This window comes from Meles meles, chromosome 10 (genome assembly GCF_922984935.1).
Source record: "Meles meles chromosome 10, mMelMel3.1 paternal haplotype, whole genome shotgun sequence".
Classification (NCBI taxonomy): domain Eukaryota; kingdom Metazoa; phylum Chordata; class Mammalia; order Carnivora; family Mustelidae; genus Meles; species Meles meles.
The window spans coordinates 56,193,803-56,214,726 of NC_060075.1; the positions used below are offsets into that span (position 1 = coordinate 56,193,803).

At 36.3% G+C, this 20,924-nt stretch overlaps 1 protein-coding gene and 1 pseudogene across 4 annotated transcripts in view; one reads left to right on the forward strand and one right to left on the reverse strand.

The window, feature by feature from the left end:
- Positions 1–1,370: 1,370 nt before the first annotated feature.
- LOC123952328 lies at positions 1,371–1,520 on the reverse strand (annotated as a pseudogene).
- Positions 1,521–4,807: 3,287 nt separating this feature from the next.
- Positions 4,808–20,924, forward strand: part of TMEM196 (transmembrane protein 196) — a 52,494-nt gene continuing 36,377 nt past the window's right edge. For 2 of the 4 annotated variants that reach the window (XM_046020873.1, XM_046020875.1), the window contains exon 1: positions 4,808–5,828. In XM_046020873.1, the coding sequence (XP_045876829.1) occupies positions 5,664–5,828 (165 nt within the window). In that variant the 5' untranslated portion in view covers positions 4,808–5,663. The remainder of the gene's footprint in view (positions 5,829–20,924) is intronic. The other 2 variants (XM_046020874.1, XM_046020876.1) reach the window with 1 other exon arrangement.

The following is a 20,924-nucleotide window of genomic DNA, read 5'->3' on the forward strand; positions in this document are numbered from 1 at the left end:
GTATTTTTGCTTGCCTGTTCTTCTAGAACTTATATTACATCTATGCCTCACTTCTTGAATTCCCCTACATGTTAATAAGTCTCTCTCTCTCTCTCTCTCTCTGTCTTTTACTTTTAGTTTTTCAGTGATTAATTTATATTGTGGGTTTAGGGATTTTGTTGTTTTGGGTGTTGTGTTGTTTTTTTTTTTTTTGCTGTAATTCTAATTTCTATTGTTGTATCTTAATGTTCACTGATCTTTTCTTCTTTAGTGTCTAATCTGCTATTACTTTCAAATGTACTATTTTTAATTTCAGATATACAATTTTTCATCTGTAGAAGTTGTACTTTGTTGTTATATCTTCAATTTATGTAGTATCACATTAATGATTTCCTCTTCATCTTTTTTTTTTAAGATTTTATTCATTTGCTACAGAGAGAGAGAGAGATCATAAGAAGGCAGAGAGACAGGGGGAAGCAGGCTCCCTGCTGAGCAGAGAGCCCAATGTGGGGCTCGATCCCAGGACCCTGAGATCATGACCTGAGCAGAAGGCAGAGGCTTAACCCACTGAGCCACCCAGGTGCCCCTCCTCTTCATCTTTGAACATATTTCTAATATTTATAATAGAGATTTTAAAGTGTTATCTAATTTCATCATTTCTGATATCTCAGTTATGGATCACATTTTCCAGCTTTTTTTGAATTTCAGATAACTGGATAGTGTATACTCTGACTTTTACACTGTTGAGTGATGGTTTATCATTTTCATTAAGATGTGTTAAACCTTATTAAGTTACTTGTAATAGGCCGATACTTGAGAGGCCTGTTTTGAAGTATTTTCAGGTCAGATATAGAGTTGCCTTTACTCCAGGCGTAGATTAGCCCTACTACCTATGTGTGCCCCACCTGAGTTCCACTGAAGGCTGAGTGTTCAATGAAGAGTCTTGTTGGCTGCTGTGAATCTTAAAGTTCTGTGACATCTTGTAAGCTTCAGATTTTAGTTCTCTAATCATTCTGCTTGAGGGCTTATAGAGTTGTATCCCATGACTGTGTGGCTAAGAATTTTACAGCGGACTCGAGTGATCACTATGGAGATCTATTTCTCCATGAAATACCCTCCTTTCTAATACTTTGTCCTGGAAATAGCCTCCAGAAACTCTGCTATATGCCCCAGAAATTGAGTAAGACTACCATATTCTGCTTGGTACTCCTTTTCTCATAGAAAGACCAGAACCAGAAAACCTTGCTTATTTCTCCTTTCCTGGAGATTACAGTGCTGCACTGCTTGTCATACAGTATCTGAACAGTTTATTTGAAGCAATTGTATGTAGTAGGGAAGTAAATCCAATCCCATTTACCCTATAATGGCCAGGAGTAGAAATACCCACCCATACTTTATTAAGAGTAGAAATACTGCAAAATACATCATTTGTGGGTTTTTTTTCATGTTAACAGTTGTTAGTAATCAAAGAATATTTCAATTAGCAATAATCGTGCCTCGGATAAACCTCATTGGCTACGATACTGCCACTGCGCAAAGCTTCAAAGAATATTTCAGACGTAAATGGGAAATTGTGATAAATACAGTACTAAGTACTACTGTGCTTTCTCTAATTTTCGTAAGCACTGACAATAATATTAGATAATGACTTCTAAGATCTACTATCCCTAGAAGAAAAAAAAAGACAAATTCACTTTTAATTATCTCTGCTTCTTAATATTTGAATAAGAAAAGTATCTTCAGGGCGCCTGGGTGGCTCAGTGGGTTAGGCCACTGCCTTCGGCTCAGGTCATGATCTCAGGGTCCTGGGATCGAGTCCCGCATCGGGCTCTCTGCTCAGCAGGGAGCCTGCTTCCCTCTCTCTCTCTCTGCCTGCCTCTCTGTCTACTTGTGATCTCTCTCTGTCAAATAAATAAATAAAATAAAAAAAAAAGTATCTTCAAAATATTGTTTTCTTTTCCCCCTTTTTAGCAGTCTCTTTATCAAATCTTTAGATTTGTCTAAGTCTTTAGATACAATCATTTCTAACCACGTTGACTCAAGAGTGACATTTAAAAACTGCTAAATTGTTTGTAATGATTTTGTGATTTTTTTTTCTTTTCCTTAATCTTTAGACTTCATTAGTCATTCAGTCTAGTGCTTGGGTCACCATATAAATTTAGTTTATAAAAGCTTGAACATTTTAAATCAGATTCCAAAACTGATCAGTTTAAAATTTTGACCTTTCAGTTACTAAATCTGTATCAGTGATTGAGTTGCTTATTTCATCCACTTAATTCATTATATTAAGACAGGTGCTATTTTTTTTACCAACTCTTATAATTTCCATTATCCATATATTAAAATTTCTTTAGGTCTTATTTGGGATGATGAAGGCACGAGTTTCTCAGAACTCTTAAATACTTATTGGCAGAACGTAGGTCCTTAAAGAGGATGATTATGAAGGATTGTTTTCTGATTAGCTAATAAGTTTAATAAGAATTATTTTAAGTTACCTACACATCCATGTTCACTGTATCATAAACAAGCCAGCAGGTGGCAAACTTGAGATTTTTTTAAACTATGGCTTTTATTGAAAATGTGCAAGTATTGAGCCTTGTATCACTGGATCTCATGAATAGCTCTTTTGGTGTAACATGACATTAAAAAAAAAGGAAACCCTTTTATTGTAGAGCCTTTGGTATTTGCATAACATTGTACCCTATCTATGCATATATTTATTTAGTTTTAATTTGATTTGCTGTTTTATCCTATAATTCTTTTTCTAACAAATAGTTTTGCAGGATATAAAATGCCAGTTTGAATCCATTTTTGTTATGGTTTCCATGATTATGAGTAAATTTTAGTGATCCTTTTGTTTACTTTTATATCATTTAAAAGGGTATGCAAAATAGACTTTTTTTTCCCAGAACAGGTAGTATTCTCTTGAAAGACTAAAACATTGATCCCCATGTTTTTAAACACAAAACATAATTTCCTATGGATAATTATTATTTTTCATTTTATTCCTATAAATGTTTCTGTTTAAATGTGATTCACTTGTAATTATTGGTAAGTGAAGATGGCTATAGTTTTTTCCATATATTTTTGATTTTCATAAGGTTTGGGCTTTGCATCAATGACCCAGGATCACTCAAGGTTAGTTATATTCAGGCATTTGATTAGACTTTGGGGTATTTAAGTAAACAAATTTCTAGCTATCACATTCAGGGATAATTCAAACATAATATGTGACTTACTCATTTCTTTCTGTCTTTGAAATCCACCTATTGTTAACACTACCTGTATGTTTCCTATAAAATTAACTTCCCTTCCTATAAGTTGCACTCCTCCCAAATGTCTGCATTAATCAATCTGTTTTAGTAATTACTGTAGTTTGTTATTCTCTTTCAAATGGAGAAGAATTAAAAAAAAAAAAAGGAAAAGATGTAACTAAAGACAAACCAAAATTAGGCAACCTAGATACCTCATTATTTCTACATATAAATTGGACCATTTAGATGACTTCTACAAGATTTAAATAAAATCAACTGTGTTTCATTAAAACCCAAAAATTATTTGAAGGATTCTAACAATTGGCTGTCTGGCAGACTGAGTTTTCAAGATATGGAAAACGAATTCACTAATTAGCATAAATGTTTAAGTTGTTCCCCAAATTTCACAAAAACTGAAGACTCTTTAAGGCCTAATAAGTTATAATTCTTCCTGCTTTTATATTTTTAAGAGAAGAGAAGACTGAAGTTTTTTAAAATGTAGAATATAAATATAAAGAAAGTATATTATAGTGTAGAATTTAATTTAAAATATTAAACAAGCCCTGAACCAAATTTAAGAAAACTGAAATTGGCGCTTATGCTGTACAGATTGTATATCACTCAGCTTTAGTGATCTCAGCATTGAGGCTTAAAAAAAAGAAACTTCTAATCAGAGAGATGCCTGCATTTCACTAGTTTGCATGTTTTCAGAGGTCAAGATGTCCTGGTTTTGTATAATGTTTCTTAACTCAATCATCTTTTCTTCTATTTTCCTTCAATTTATCTCCAACTGTGAAACCCAGTTTTTGAGAAAGATGGCTCATACCCCCCCAAAACACCTTCTACTCTCCCTGCTTCCTGAGTCTCCCTGATGAACTACCTTGTGATTTTTCAGGAGGTAAAATCAGGGACATGAAAATGGGGTCCAGACACAGCAATTCCTAGACTTCTAGAGTCCTGTATGCATCAGACTACAACACAAAACACCCAAGCTCGTGTTGGCTCCTGCCCTAATGATTCTGAATGACTGTCAGTTGTTCAATGAGCCAGATTTTTGTTTTTAATAATGCCCTTTCCAATGAAATACTTAAATGTATACATCTCTTGAATTCGAGAACACAGGGTCCCAGTTGTGCTCAGTGTGATAATGTATCCCAAACGTGTAGCATTGCTGCTGGGTACAGTAAGGGTCTTCTGGTTGGAGAGGAACAACGACCAATATCCCCACAGAAGACTGTCCCTCCAGTTGCGTCTCCACACCATTCTGCCACTGACACACAAGGGACAGGTCGTGACAACGGAGAGTAGGCGCTCCTTAGGAACAGGCTTGAGTCTCACTCTTTAGAAAGAGGCGTTCCTGGGTGAGAGTCCTTAGGAGTCCTAGGGAATTTAGGAGTCTGGCCTTTCTCTACCCCTCTGCTCTTTCTGCCTTCCTTTGTCCAGTGCGCCCCCACCCTACCCCGTGTGCACGCAGAAGAAAGTTTCACACAGAATGAGCCCCACGTTGACGTAGGCATCCCTCCCCTTCCATCTGGATAAAAGCCCGGAAGGGAGCGAGTAGGGGAGATGAAGAGGTAGGGATCCTTTGGATCACTGTGGTCAGGGTCCCGAGGCGGGGCTGGTCAGGAGCCAGCCAAGAGTAGACACACATCAGCTTTTCCTTCCTCCATCAACCTTTCAAATCCCAATGAGGTCATGAAATGAAAGAGAATCAGACCAAGAGAGAGGGGGAGGAAGAGGACGACGACGAGGGAGAAGAAACCCAGACGGGAAAAGGCCATCAGACAAGGTCGCTTTTTCTGGCGACACAGCAACAGCGAGGAGCGTGGTACTGAATATATCCGCCCGCTCAGCCTGGGGACCGAAGGACTCGCAGAAACACTTTGTGTTACCACGAAAACAAAGGAGAGGAGACGAGAAGGAGAGAGAGAGAAGATCTGAGCAGTTCCGCTTTGGATCTCCGGGAAGCAAGGTTCATCTCCTCCGCCAGGAAAGAAAGGGGAGCCTGAAGGGTCTGGGAGGTTAGAAGGGAGCAGGTTTCCTGCGGAGACTTGGGAAGCGGCAGAACTCTGGACAGCGCCTCGCGAGCCGGGCTCCTTGCTCCTGGCTCCTCCAGGTTTCTGGTTGCCTTTTGGAAGCCCTTCCAACGGTGCACTCTCTTCTCCCGGGCTCCGACCACCGAACCCAGGAAAATTCTACGATTCCTGCCTGAACGTGCCAGGGGGTGGAACGACTCTTTTGCTCTGGCCCATTCCGGGAAGAGGGTCTCCGGTTCTGGAAATCTAGTCCTTGTGGAAAACGCTTCGCTGGTGAAGAAAGAAAAGTTTTGGGGTCTGGTAGGGGGCGGAAGGGGTAAGGAGAATAGTGGAAGGAAGAAGGTGGATGGTTGGTTTCCCTCTCTGATCTGGAAGGAATGATGACCGTGGAAGGATGTGCACCAGCGGCCAGATTATTGGGAGCCTCTTGGTGCTCTCTGTGCTGGAGATAGGGCTGGGGGTATCCAGCGTGGCCGTGGGGGCGGTCAGCTTCAGCCTGGCCCTCCGAGAGCACAAGCCGCAGCTCGGAGACTCGTCCCCGGTATGGAGCGGGGTGTGTGTACGTTGAGCCATTTCACTCTCTCTTTACCTCTTTACGGTGATGGTCAGTGTGCGTGCGTTAGTCACTCCCTCCCTGGGGAAGAAAACCATAAATCTTCTCTGGCTTGCATGTGGGTTCTTGTTGACAGACTCTGCCTCTTTATGTTGTCCTTTTATTTACTAATTGGTATTTTTTTCTCTTACCTTGGCTTAAGACCAAATTAAATGGCTTTGTTTAAAGTTAGGGATGGGGGAGGGGAGTTTCCACTAGCTGAAGCTGCATAAGGCTGCCTAGTGATGCTGATTAGGGAGTCACACCTGTCAAGGGCAGACTCACTTAGCCTGTTTCTTTTACAAGGAAAAACCAAAATGAAAGTGTTACATCATTTTCTTGTATCAGAAACAAGCAAGGGTAGATTTATGCATTTATTTCTGGGCAGCAGTGTCCAAGGTACACTAAAGGCAACACTGATAGAACAAAATGTGTGAATGTAAAAGGAGTATTTTATCCCAGAAAACACTGCTCTTAATCTCTCCTTGCTAGCTTTCTGATACTTCACATCTAAAAACTCTTTTGTAAGTTCTAGGCAGTAAGTTAAACAATGAATGGTATGATATGTAACAACATTCTAACTGGAGAATAACTCAGCTTAAAGAGTACCTAATGCTCAGAGAAAAGGTCGTAATTTCCTCTAGGTCAGATGTCAGACCCAATGACCTTCCTGTTTGCTTTGGGTGAATCTCCAGGAAAGACTCAGAGACCCACTTCTTCCACCAACGATCAATAAAATAACTGCACTATTCCTAATGTGGGCCTGGTAGTGAAAATAATATTTTCTTCTCCTGTAAGTTCTATAGCTGGTTTCTTGGTTTCTAGCTTGATTCCAATTTCCAAGATAATTTAATAGGATGCTGTTCTGTCACTGATGATCAATAGGTATAATTAACAATCATGGTTTGGTTATTTGTGCTTTGAGTCACTGAGGGGGAAAAATGACTGTAAGTTTAAGAAAAATCCTTTTGAAGTAATTCAATCTTGAAGAAAGTCCTAGCATTTTAAAAACTGGTACAGTTGTGCCGTGGAAAAATATTTTTTTTATTTTAATTTTTCAAAATGAGGCAAATGTTTTTAAATTGCAGAAGTTAAAAGGAAAAGGAAAAGTGGTACTCAATTTTAACACTGAGTTTTTCCTAAGAATCCTTGTTCTGAATTCAGTAAGTTACTATCAACCTGCAAATAATTACCTTTTTCTTTATTATGTAATTTTTATCAATATACACTTCAAATTTAAATATGAAAGGCTAAAAGGCAAACTTTAAATTTGGTCATTCTATATCTTATGTGTTATTATTATTATTTAAACAGAAGTAGACTTCAAAACTTCTATCAGACAATTGTCAAAATAAAATATAATACCAACATTTAAAACAAAGGTGAGAAAAAGTGACCTTTTGATGGCTTACAAGGGAGGAGACTCAAATACTCTTCAAATCACTTCCCCTCTTAAATGTGAGAAATTGGGTGAATAAACATAGGTTGTCTCTAAATGGTATTAAAGTATCCATTTTATCTTCAAGAAGTAAAAAAGTGGTTATATTTGCTTGGCATATATAAGAAAAACAATTATTTTTTTTCTTTCCAGACAATTTACCATTATCTAAATGAGTCAACATATGTACCTGTACAAAAAAAAAAAATTTTGAATTAGCTCAATTAAAAGCAAGTAAAAAAATAAATTTTTGAATCAGCTCAATAAAAAGCAAATAAAAGCAAGTCATGATAATGACTATATATATACATATATAGTCATTATCATGAAGAATTAGTTCTATTTTCAACTGGTTCTTTAGCATAACCAAAATTCACCTAGGATCCTTGAACAATGTTTTGAATTCTGTTTAAAAATTTTTTTTTAAATGCATGTATTGAATGAATGAATTTGAAAGTAGGGTGCCCAAATGGATCACTTCTTTAATCACTCTTACAAACTTAAGTTAAAAAATCAAATTTGTGAAGAAATACTCAGTCTTGATCATTACTTATTACATTATAGACATGCTAAATTGATTTTTTAAATTGTTTTTCAGAGGTCATTTGTGATATAGTCTGATTTATGTCATATCTGTCAATGATGAATTCACTTAACCATTATCAATAGAGGGCTTAACCATGGCACATTTTACTCTTTGACACAAAGACTACAAAGATGAATCAGAATAACTAGTGGAGGAAATGAGAGAAGTACATCACTAACTTTATCAGTGGTGAGAAATTAAGGTTTGACCTCGGAGAGATACAGGGGCAGATATAGTGGAGAGAAGTTGGGGAAGTCAGTGAAATATCCATAGGAAAACAATTGTTTTCTCTAGACCTTGACAGTTTACTGGGACTTGTAATTTATGTATTACAGTGTTAAGTTAATGCATCACAGAGTAAAATCTGAAGTCTACCTGGGTGCAGATCCCAGATCTGTCATTTACTATCTGGATGACTACTAAAGTTTCTCATATTCTGTAAAATAGGATTGTTAAAAGGCACAAATGAAATAATGCTCATAGTAAATGTATGATGTGTAGTAAGCACTGAATAATGCAAGCCACTAATACTGGGTGCACAGACTGACAGTGAAGGGCATGCGAAATGAGAGCCTTTCAAGTAGCCTGGATGAAAGCACAGACTGGGATGGTATGGGTTATATTCCAGGTAGAATAGGCTCCTCTAATTTTCTGGTGCTTATGTGTGAGGGGAAGATAAGGATGGAAAGAATGGTTGGGGCCAGACCATGAGAGGCTATGTGCCAGTTGGAGGCAACAGATTTATTTCCTCAGATTTTAATAATAATAATAACAATAATGATAATAATAATGCCAATTCTCACTTCCCGAAAAGGTTCAAGGAAATGCAAAAGAAAACTAGATCGACATTACTAATCTCTTTGGTATTTTAGGAATTTAAAAATCTGTATTATTTATGAACACTAGAAGGGATTTTATAATAATTAACCTGTCATGATAACCACAGTCTATAATCAGTGTGTTTTGATTGGTGTCATGAAGTTTTTTCAACACATTATTGTCATTATTACAAGATCTTTGAATTAAATTTTTGAAGTCAAATAAAAGTGTACTATGAAGGTATTACTTTTTATGTATGTATTCTGACATCATAAGCTTTCTATCTAGGTCAAGTGCACAAAGAATACAGGCAACTATTTTGATCTTTGAACCCAAATACACACATTTTTTTAAATGTGGCTTAAAAATAAAATAGTAAAATAAAATAAAGAGCTTAAAAATCCGTGGGATGGATGCTTATATTTCCAGTCACTATTTCATGGTCAGACAAGGGTGCTTTCTGTGATCAGTTTAAAGGTGTGGACAATTAGGAAAAAAATTATTTCACTGTAATTTTATAGAGAAAGAAAGCTGTACATGCTTTACAGGGTTTTAGCTTCTTTTTAGTCACTTGTTATAGCTAAGAGTCACCTGTTGAAAGCCTAAAGGAAGACAATACTTTTAGATAACAATGAGGGAACCATTGGGTCAACTGCTTTGGAAAAGACAGTCATGTAAAATATAACCGATTTATTGACAGAGTTAAACAGACAGGGCTGTTTCCAAGTTGCTATGTGATAGTCACTTTTCTCCATCTCCAGTGCATCATCTCTAATGGAAATGGACTGTATTTAGTGGTACACAGATTATCGGTTCCAAGAAGATTTATTTTTTTGTTGTTCTAGATTGGCACTTAGAAATGTAGAGATTCAGATTGTTGTGTCTAGAACAACATCTGGTGCTAAGTTGTATTTGATATCTACCATCCCAAATTCCATCCATCTATATCTAATAATTATTCTATAAATTAAATGTGTTAAAAGGAAGTGTTCTCTTTTTTAAAGATTTTATTTATTTACTTGTCAGAGAGAGAGAGAGAGCGAGAGCACAAGCGGTGGGGGGGGGGGTAGGGACAGGCAGAGGGAGAAACAGGCTCCTTGATGAGCAAATTTCTCAGTGCAGGACTCAATCCCAGGACTCTGAGATCATGACCTGAGCTGAAGGCAGGCACTTAACCAACTGAGCCACCCAGGTGCCCCTCAAAGGGACTTTTCTAAGCCTAGTTTACCCCACATGTAAACACAGTCTTCTTAAATAATCAAAAAAAAATTATATCTAAATCATACAAAGTTTGAATGATTTTTATTGCTTATTTTTCTAGACAATACTTTATTTGTATATTATAGCTTTCTCCGCTTAATAAATCTGATACTTTAGGTGAGTGAAATTTATAGCATAATCAAGCCCACCTGTTATGTGGACTCCTGGTTCACCATGGCAACAACCCAGCCATTTGTAGGTTTGTGTTGAAATCCATCTACTGTACATTCTGATCCATACTATAGCAATTTAAGAGAGGTGCTATGTATAAATGAGAGCTGCCTCAAAGTATTAATTTTAATGAGTAAATCTAGTCCAATTCATTTAAGGAATAACAAACACAACAAGGTCAAAGAAACTCTCAAACATTTGACATTACTTCAAATATATAAAATTTGAAGCTAATACGTCTCTAATCAGATGATGTATCACTTTTCTCCAAATTCAAAATATATAACATAAAATGTTCATATCTCCTAGCATGAGATGAAATCATTGCCCCATCGTCATAAAATATTACAAATATACGTTTATAACCAATTTTGGAATTAGCTTTAGTCATATGTTATTCATGCACAAATACTCATTTCAAAGGCTAAATAAGTATCAAAACTAAAAAGAATCAAAACTAAAGTTCTCTGCCACCTCATCAAAATTAGTCACCATTATAAATTTAGTGTGTAATCGCACAGATACTTCCCCACATAGAAATAGTATCATTTGAACATACAGATCAGTTTTAAGTTCTTAGATATATTAAAGCCCATTTGTAGTCTCTGTAGATCCCAGATAAAGAATCTTCCTTATCTGATTCATACTGTTATTCTTAAGTGCCACTTTTATCTACTGGGGTTAAGGCTATTAGATACTTGGCAATTAAATCAGTTAGACAAGCCAAACTACTAGGAAGTGTAGTTATTCAAGGAACTATATTGTGTGCCAAAGAAATACACGTAAAATGTCTATATCTGGTATTTATTGGTAATGCTATAAAAGAAGAAAAATGGTCACTTTTGCCATTATCTGATAAGATGTTTTGTTTTAGTCTGTATTTAATCCAAGTATAAGTGACATGTGTTTGAATTTCTGTCTAGAGCCCATGACAAATTCTGTCTCGGGATTTTGGCTGGTATTCAGGGGTATAACTGATCTTGAAGACTTTGGCATAGAACTATTAGGGAATAATTGATAATAATTGCTTGGTCACCCAGTTGTTGACAATTTGCTTGATAGAAACATGATTTGAATAGTCAAATCCCTTTATTTGGATGATTTTGCTTAAAACACTCACGTTGGCTTTAAATATTGACATGATTATTAACCAGATCATCCAATGCATGTTTCAAATATGATCAAGAAATTTAACTTTCTGTATGTTCACTTAGCCCCAGATAATATTTAATTCTGTGGGTAGATGGGAAGCATAGCCAGCTATCCAAACAGAAATGCTTGTCTTCAAAATTCCATTAAAAACTAGAATAGAGTTGTGTGTATACACCCACTGAAGGGGAGAAAACCCCAATAATTTTATGTCCAAATGATGTTGGATCATTTACTTGTGAATTAAACAAAATTTCATTCTACTACTGTACTATATATATCTTTATATAATCTTATTCATTTAAATGGCATTTTGATGTATAAATAACTAAGCTCAGAGTCTTCAAATATATTTGACTTTACTGTTTTGGTAATTTAGTAAAATTACCAGGTGGTCACTCTGCAGATAGATGTTTATTTCAACATACCAAGTGGACAATTCCAGAATAAATGGATGACAGTATATAAAGACTCTCATTCAGCATATTTCTAGGAGAGAGAGAAAGAGAGGAAATATATGACTGCTTTCCTCTGTGATATAGGATCCTATGCAGTTCTTCTCATGAATGCAGATCTAATCTATATATACTTTATTCAAATTGAATGACAGATTGGATTCATATATTTCACTCCATATAGCTGTGCTACTGGATCACTTTTGCTTCTTCATGAAGTCAAGGAGAGAAACACAAGTCCCAGTTTCATGGGTTACTCTCAGTACCAAGCCTGGCACAGAGTGTTCAGTGAGCATTTGTTGCTTCTTCTCTCTCCTGTCCTCATGCTGTCCTATGTCTGCCTGGGATCTAGACCACACTAGTACTGGTTCTCAACATTTCTCTAGCACCCTCAATCAACTCTACTCTAACACATCTTTTTAGCTCCTCATAGTATGTGTCATTTGCTTTTGATTTAATTCATGTATATATGTTAGCAACTACAAAAATGTACCAAAATATCTACACTGGAGAGGTCATGTAAAATACTCAGCTTAAAACTGAATGGGGAAACAGCTGCTGCTATAAGACACATAAAAATATTCAATAATGAGATAAATTAGGCAATTATCTAAGTTAGGCTAGTCAAAACGTGGGGACATAGGAACCACTGTTTATGCCACAAAGTCCTTGAAAACATTTAAACTATACGAGCTCTTGTCATTAGTCAAAATAAAAGTACAAATTAATACTTTTAATAAAGATATTTAATATCTTGGAGACTTCTAAGTTTTGCTTAAACTACCCAAGTACTTTTGAAGCAATGTTTATTACATGTTGTATTATTAATAGATGCATCAATGAAATATCTAGATTTCAACAATAGTTCTTATAACATTAATTAGTGCTCATGGTTTTTAGCATCAGTATCAGAAATTATAAGTTCTACTAGTTCATGATCTATTATTAAATACTGAACAAAATTATGTGGTCAAGACAAAAGAAAATATTAGTGGTTAAGGAGATCACCATGGGAGACAGAGTGCCTTGAGCTATTTCTCCTGTAGAAATAATACAAGATGTGATTTATTATTAGTTAACTGTGTTCCAGATGCTTTTATATACATTATTTTTTCCAGTCTTAATAACTCTATGAAGAATGTAGTATTTTATAAAATTTATGAAGGGAAAGGGATTTACCTAGAATCCACTATTGTTTAATCAGCTGAGTTAGTATTTAAAGCTGACAGTCTTATTTTAAATCTATACTTTTTCTATTGCATTGTGTGTCATGAAAAATTCATTCACTGAGGTCTGACCTCATTATTTGCTTTCACCCCTGAATATATGAAACAGGCAAAATGGCATAAAGACCAATCCCCATCACTGTTTGTCTCTATTTCCCAGAAGAGAATGGCATAGTCAGCTGATCAACAAGCACAACCTCCATATTCCCGAAGAGTGCGAAATATTGGACTAAATTGTTCCTACCTTTAGAGCTTAGGCTTTAACTTTAAAAAGTAAAACAAAATTATGCATCTCAAATGATCATTAAATACTATGAGAGCAAGTCAGGAAGACATAAAACAACATATTTAAACATAGTTCAAAATGAGAGTTATCCGTGAGGGACCAGGGTTGATTCCCATATGGAGGGAGATCTTTATCCAGGCCTTGGAGATTGGGCAGCTTTCCAGTTGGCAGAGGAGAGAAGATGTGCTAATCAGAGCTATTAACATGTGTAGAGTCATGGAAGGAATAATAAAATGGAGAATTTGTGGAGTATTGAGGAGACTAGACTTGTCAAAGCAAAGATACGTTCACATAACTGGCGAGTGAAGATCTAATTCATCTAAATGCAATGAGACCAGTTTTTAAAATGTCCTAAAAGAGTAAGACTCTTCTGCCCTTGATTCCTAACTAAACTTGGTGAACTCTGCAGGGTAGAACTTGGTGATCAGGGGGCCAATGCAGTTGGGCTAGGCATTGCTGCTCAAATTCAAGGCAAAACACCAGCCCATGAGTCCACAATATGTGTCTTCTTTCAAAGGAAAGACTTCGAAATCTTGGGACTTGAGGGAAGTGTAAATCTACCATCACAATCCTAACACCATTTCATAATTTCCTTGTGTTGAATTATTCTTACAGCGACCTGACATATAAAAATAAGAATGTATTTATTTAATTGGAGACATCAGCATGACGTTAAGAAATGAAAATAGATTTTGAAGGTATTAAGACTTGGGTTCAAATTCTAACTCTAGCATTTGATAGTTGTTTTAAGTTTGAGTGAGTTACATTACCTCCCTGAGCAATCAGCTAACTTCTCTGTAAAATAGCCATACTATTATCTATCTAATGGAGTTCAAAAATTTAAAAAGTAATATTTATATAAAAGGCTTTATACACATTAAGTGTTTAATAACCATGACTAGCCCACAGCAGTGACTACATGCTAGTGCTGTATTTCTGGAAAATCAATTTTCTGTATGTGGTTTCTATTTGTATATTAATAGACATTTTATTTTTATACATTTCTGAGGGAGAGCTTCTTGTAAGGCCATTGATGAGATTGATCTTGGACTTAAGGCTTGGTAACAGTTAAGTCATATACCCTGTCTTAGAAAATATGTACTTTTCATAACCAATTTTGAACATTAATGGTTGTGATTTAGTGTGCATGTCCCAGGGTCCTAGGAATATTTTCTAGGTCAATATTGGGATAAAGAGTTACACTTTTTTTTTGTTCTACCAAATGGAGATGTGTATTTGATTTTATCATTATTTTTGGCTGGGCTGTTGGAATTCCTGGTTCTTTCTACTTGTTTCCCACCAACTATTTTTGTATATCGTTTACACTGAGGAATTAAAATAATAATGATATTAATAATAGTAACAATGGCAGTTTATATTTACAATATACTACATCACCTAAAAATTCCAACTGCTTTGTTGTACCATTTACCTCAGCAGATGAGTTTCTTCACTTGAGGGATGAGAACCTAAAGGATTTAGGATTTAGCGATCAAAATCACCTGCAAAAAGAGTGTACTCGTGTGTGTGTGTGTGTGTGTGTGTGTGTGTGCACGTGCGTGCATGCGCGCACACATGCATGTGCTCTTATGTGTGTGCAGGGGAGATGAAGAGATAAGAAATTCATACAAGGAAGTTGGTAATTGTCACTGATATGCAACGTATGCTGCATGTAGGCTGTTGTTTCCTGATTTGGGCACAAGTTCACGATGTTGTGATCCTCTATGAGTTACAACTTATTTCCATTACTGGCTGGCTTTCAGAAACTGCCAGGCATGTTGGATGGACATTCTTCTGTGGTGTTGACAATTCTTGGGAAGAGCATAACTTCTACCCTCTAGTCCCCTGGAGTCTCTGGCTGTTTTCAATTCTGTGAGAACAGGTCACAAATCATAGACTCAAAGCTGGCACATACCCAAGGGAATATTTATTTTGGTTTCATCCTCACCAAATTCATCTTCTACATTATAAACTTTGTTGTGTTTTCCACATGTATCAAGTTGTGGGTGTTATATTTGGAGTGTTGTCCAAATATAATACAGCATCTACATTAATTTTACTCAAGAGATAAGAATTCTTAAACATATAAACAGAAATAATGCAAATTGGTATAACACACATTAGGTTAAATTACCTTAAGCCATATACAAGTACTTACTACATTATTACCATGAAATAGATCACACAGAGGTCCTGTATAATATATATATAAACTAAATGTATGTATATATAAAGTATATGTGTATAATATATATTATATACATATTTTATATATATATAAAGTTGTCTTAATAAACAGAATGTTATTGACAATATTTCCATAGTTGGGTGTTCAATATTGATTGCATCTTCTTTTGCTTCCCTCCAGAAATAATCATTTCTTAAATTTTTTATTAGTTTTAATTTTAAAATTCATTTATTTATCATAATTGGCTAAAGTAACAGAAATCTGGGCTCAGGAAACAAACTCCTCTGATTTTGTTACTGAAATCTATGAGATGGTTTTATTTTGTCTCATTTTAAAGATTAGCATGAGTAATGACTATGCATAAAAATTATTTGGACAATTGACACTTAAATGTACTGCAGATCCAAAGTCCTTCTTACCCAAAATTCACAAGTTTAGTTAAAATTCCCCTTTAGTTAAAATTTCCTCCTATTTTTGGAGCAGAAACAGCTCTAACATTAAAAAGCCTTATTTACTCAGCATACTCAAAATAGTCAACAAATTATTTTTTTAAAAGGAAAGACTATCACAAAGCAGAGGTGACTAGAACACAATGTATAATGCATTAAATACAAGAGAGACTGCATTTCACAAACACTGAAAGAGAGATGTGAAGGAATGGCATTCTGAGAATCAAGGCTTTTTTTTTTTTTTTTCTGTACACTGAAAGAATTGGGTACTAGGGCTGTGGGAAGTTTCTTAGGTTTCTGAACTTGGATTCATGTAGAAGAGTTTGATATGCCAATCAGCTACATACTATGTTTGATGATTTCTTCTGGGATTCATTCTCGGGATTGTTGGTTTCATTCAGTTGCTTTACAGTCTCTGAAAAAGGTTTCTCTCACTACCTGCTGTGCATTCCCATTTACCACCGTGGGGTTTTTCTTTCCATCTCTCCCCTGAGTGCTTTTGGTTTGATTTCTTTATTCACTATGGTTGCCTCTTATCCCATGCTATCTGTTAAGCCACCAAGATGGCCTGATACTTATCACAACAGTATTTCTGTTGTACATCTTCCTCTTGGTATTTTTTTTAATTGAGAAGGTAATTATATTTGTGAGAGGTCATGGCTTTATTGATAAAAATGTACATTTACCCTTTTCCAGTTGAATTTTTGAAATATTGAACATTTCAACATTTTCTGCAGTGGAGAAAATATGGTATCTAGATCTATGTGCCTTGCTTTTCTCAGTGCTCCATTTTGGGGTAGCAAATAAGAAATTAGTTCTAGCTTAAGGGAAAAAATAACACTGCATAATTAGCAGGGTTTTCCATGGACTAAGAAAAGAAAGAAATATAAATAGGAAAGTGGAAAAGTGACTTCTTTAAAAGATGAGCACTATGCTAAAAATGCAAAAGAATTGGGAGAGGGGAACGCCAAGGCCATTGAGATCTGTAAATCTAAAAAAGGCAGAGAAATCTCAGGGAGCTTGTTGTGGGATAGCATAGCTCAGGGCCTGGGATCCCTAGAGGTTAGGCTTATGGAGATGTTGAGATCCGTGGTAAAGACACTTAATGGGCCTGAGCAACATGGTCTGCGCTGGTTTGGGATGAGTCAAGAAGAGGAATGACAATGTAGTGTGAAGAAAGTGCCACAGTAAATCAGAAGAGTCAGGTTCCTAATCCAATTCTCATGAGTCAGACGCTCATTCTCCTCAGTTCTCTTTCCTATAAGATTTAGTCAACAAATACTGATTCTACAGTTACAGCATTTTACAGTTTGAGTAAGGTTTTGAGGATCTAGCTAGGAATAAAATAATCATGATCCCTGAACTTCTGAAGCTTAATCTTGAAAAATGTATAGACAATGAACAAATAATGCACAGATTAACAATTACAGATTGTGACATGTTAAACTGGAGAAATGTAGACTTGTGAAGAATATAACTTATTAATAATGGGAGAATAAAAAAATGGGTGAATCAGCAAAAACATCACTGAAGAAGCAAAATCTTATAAAGGATATTGAGGCACTACCCAGATGAAGCTGGGGGGCAATATTGTTCAAACTGGAGGGAATAGCATGGGTAGAGACCTTTAGACAAGAAAGGTTTGATGTGTTTGAAAATCTGAAAGAAGGCCAGGGTGACTGGTTTATGGCAAATGAACAGGAAGAGACAGAAGGTCCTCACTGAGGACAAATAGGGGGAGAAATCACTTAAGGCTTTATATACAAGCTACAGTGTTTTGATTCCCCCTTAATTATAATAGGAGCCTATTAAAAGTAATACAATTTAGGGGCGCCTGGGTGGCTCAGTGATTTAAGCCTCTGCCTTCGGCTCAGGTCATAATCTCAGGGTCTGGGATTGAGCCCCGCATTAGGCTCTCTGCTCACCAGGGAGCCTGCTTCCCCCTCTCTCTCTGCCTGCCTCTCTGCCTACTTGTGATCTCTCTCTCTCTGTCAAATAAAAAAAAAAAAAAGGTAATACAATTTAGGCAGAAAAGCGACAAGATTATATTGGCACTTAAAGAAGCTCGCTTGGGGCTGCATATGTCTCAGCTGCCTGGGCAGCTCAGTCAATTAAGCATCTGCCTTCGGATCAGGTCATGATCCTGGGGTCCTGGGATCAAATCCCAAATCAGGATGCTTCTCTCCCTGTCTGCCACTCTCCCTGCTTGTGCATGCTCTTGCTCTCTTTCTTCCTGACAAATAAAATCTTTAGGAAAAAAATTTTTTAAAAGAATGAGTCTCAGATTTGGGGACTGAGCAACTGATAGAATCCTATTATTCTTTGGAGAATTAGATGATTAGAAAAGGAAAAACTCTGTGTGTGTGTGTGTGTGTGTGTGTGTGTGTGTGTGTGTGTGTGTGTTGATGCATCTGTGTGTCTGTGTAGGATACAGTTGTGTAGGGTGGAAGAGTGGGAAGAGATCAAGAATCTACTTGTGATCTGGTAAGTTAGAGTCACCTGTGAGATTGGAGACATGCTGTGAACTGTCAGATGGGTCTACAGTCCAGAACACAAGACTGTGCTAGAAAGCTAAACAAGGGAGTAGTCTATTAATACATTAACCACATTTAAAGATATTTAATGTTACTGGTTGAGATCACCCAAAACAAAACCTTTAATTAATATAAAATTCAGAAGCTGGATCTTGATGAGGAGGTAGACAAGAGAGACTGAGAAGTTCTGATCAGAGAAATGTGTGGAAAACCAGGAGACTATGGTGTCAGAGAAGTCCAAAGGAGAGAGCTTCCGTGTAAGATGAGGGCTGTAACCTGGAAGTCATTGCAGATCTTAGCGAAAGCAGTTGAAGTAATGGGCATATACTCCAGTGTGAAGACTGCTAAAGAAAGAATGAGAAGTAAGAATACAGAAACAGTAAGTAAGGTGGTGAAGGGTCTGTGTGAACAGAGCAATTGATGTAAAAGGATTTAGAGTCAAGGAAGGTTTTTGTCTTGAAGGGAGATTTTGGAACACTTTTCCTTGCTGAGGTCAATAATGGAGGAGAAAATCTGAGTAGATGAAGGGTGATTGAATTTAGAGATGAAGTGCAGGTTCTGTGTTGATAAATTTTATTTTTGTATATTAAGAAAAGAAAGCAAGATGAGTATGACTGACGATAGTTTGTCACACTTAATGGCAAACAGTGAGTGGAGTCTGATGGCTCTTGTGTTTTCTATCTGATCTGAGGTCTAGCAGAGCTGAGGTGAAGAAGAGAACACCATTAAAATATTTCCTCATTCATTTGAGAATTATAATTAAGTCACACAGATAAACTGGATGGAAACATAGAAATCCTTTTACAGATAAGTAAACTAAAGCTCAGAGAGTTAACCCTGCTGGCTGATTGTAGAACCAGGACAATAGGGCAAGTCATCTAATTCTTAGTCCAACACAGTTCTTACAGATGCCTCAAAATATTAATAATCCCTAAGACAAATGCTCAACCAAAAGGAAAATGCAGTTATTCAGTCACTGCCTCACACTGAACAGGAATGATCTCAAATTATTGGCACTGCTCAACTATCATGAGGATATAAGGATTTTAACAAATTTTAAGGGACTCCTCCCAGTTGGGAGTTTCAAGGAAACAGTTTTTTTCAGAAACTTTGGCATATTCTCCATGGTGCTTTTCCAAAGCAACAGGGAAATTGAAGGTAATTTTTAAAGGTTAGCTAGTATTTCTAAACCCACAAGAGCTAGTCATCAATTAGGTAAGCAAGCAAACTGTGCTCAAGAAGCCTTTAAAAAAGAGATTCCAAAGCTCATTTATCAAACTATACACATTTGAAGAGCCTGGACAGGGAATGTCAAGGTCCTGTTGTTCTGAATATTTTCTGTCTGAGGGTTTTCTTTTTAATTCGAACATATAGAAATCCTAATTAACAACTGGATTTAGTACATAATTTGCCTGAAGCAAGAAGGAACAAATGTGTGTGTGTGTGTGTGTGTGTGTGTGTGTGTAGTATGCCTTCATCCAATACTATTCTAAAAAATTGTCAAAATATTTTATAAAAATAGATGACTTTTTAAAGGCTGTATTAACCTGTACCCCTGAAGCAAATAATACATTATGTGTTAATAAAAAAGGCCATATTTAAAAAGGTACACTTTTCCATAAATGCATCCTTGACTATAGTTATAGCAGAGTGTATTTACTAGTGATAGGATAAGCTGAATTTTCTATTGTGACATTAAGATATTTTCTTTCTTATAAAAGAAAATCAGCATTCACCACCTTTATACCCTAATCACTTATAAAGTAAATGATTTTCTCAAAGGGACAGTGTTTTTGAGAAAGAAATACAACTTTAACTCATGATTTTGCTAGTGTCTTTTCAGCTGTAGCTGGGGGGTATCACCAAACATCTTAGGGACCCAGACATGCAAAATAGTCTTAGAGGGATATATGAAGAGTTGAGGAAGTATCAAGGTAAAAGTTAGAGTTAAAAGTTAAAAGAGTTAAAAGATAGAAATTTGGCAGACATCCCCCAATGGGTTATCAGGAAAGCCAGGCCCTTAAAAGTAAGTCGCCTCTGGAGCGCACACATAACTGAAATTAACTAATTTAGAAAGGCTTCCTGTCTTCTGGGTGATTAGATATTTGGGAGGGAGGGGTACCTGAGTAGCTCAGTTGGTTAAGCCTCAGACTCTTGATTTTGGTTCAGGTCATGATTTCAAGGCCCTGGGATCAAGCCCCATGTCGGCCTCTATGCTCAGTGAGTGAAGAATTTGCTTGAAGGTTCTCTATCTCCCTCTGCCCCATCCCTCTGTTCACAGGCTCGCTCGCTCGCTCTCTGCCTCTCTCTCTCTTAAAAAAAGAAAAAGAAAAAGATATTTGGGGTGGAAACTGTCTTCTTCAACTTGTGACCATAACTAGAATTAGGTATCATCTAGATTTGCACAAATAGAATAGCCATTAGCCACATATATCTGTTGACCACTTTAAATGTAGCTGATCTAAGTCGAGATGTCCTGTAAGTATAAAATACACACTTGGA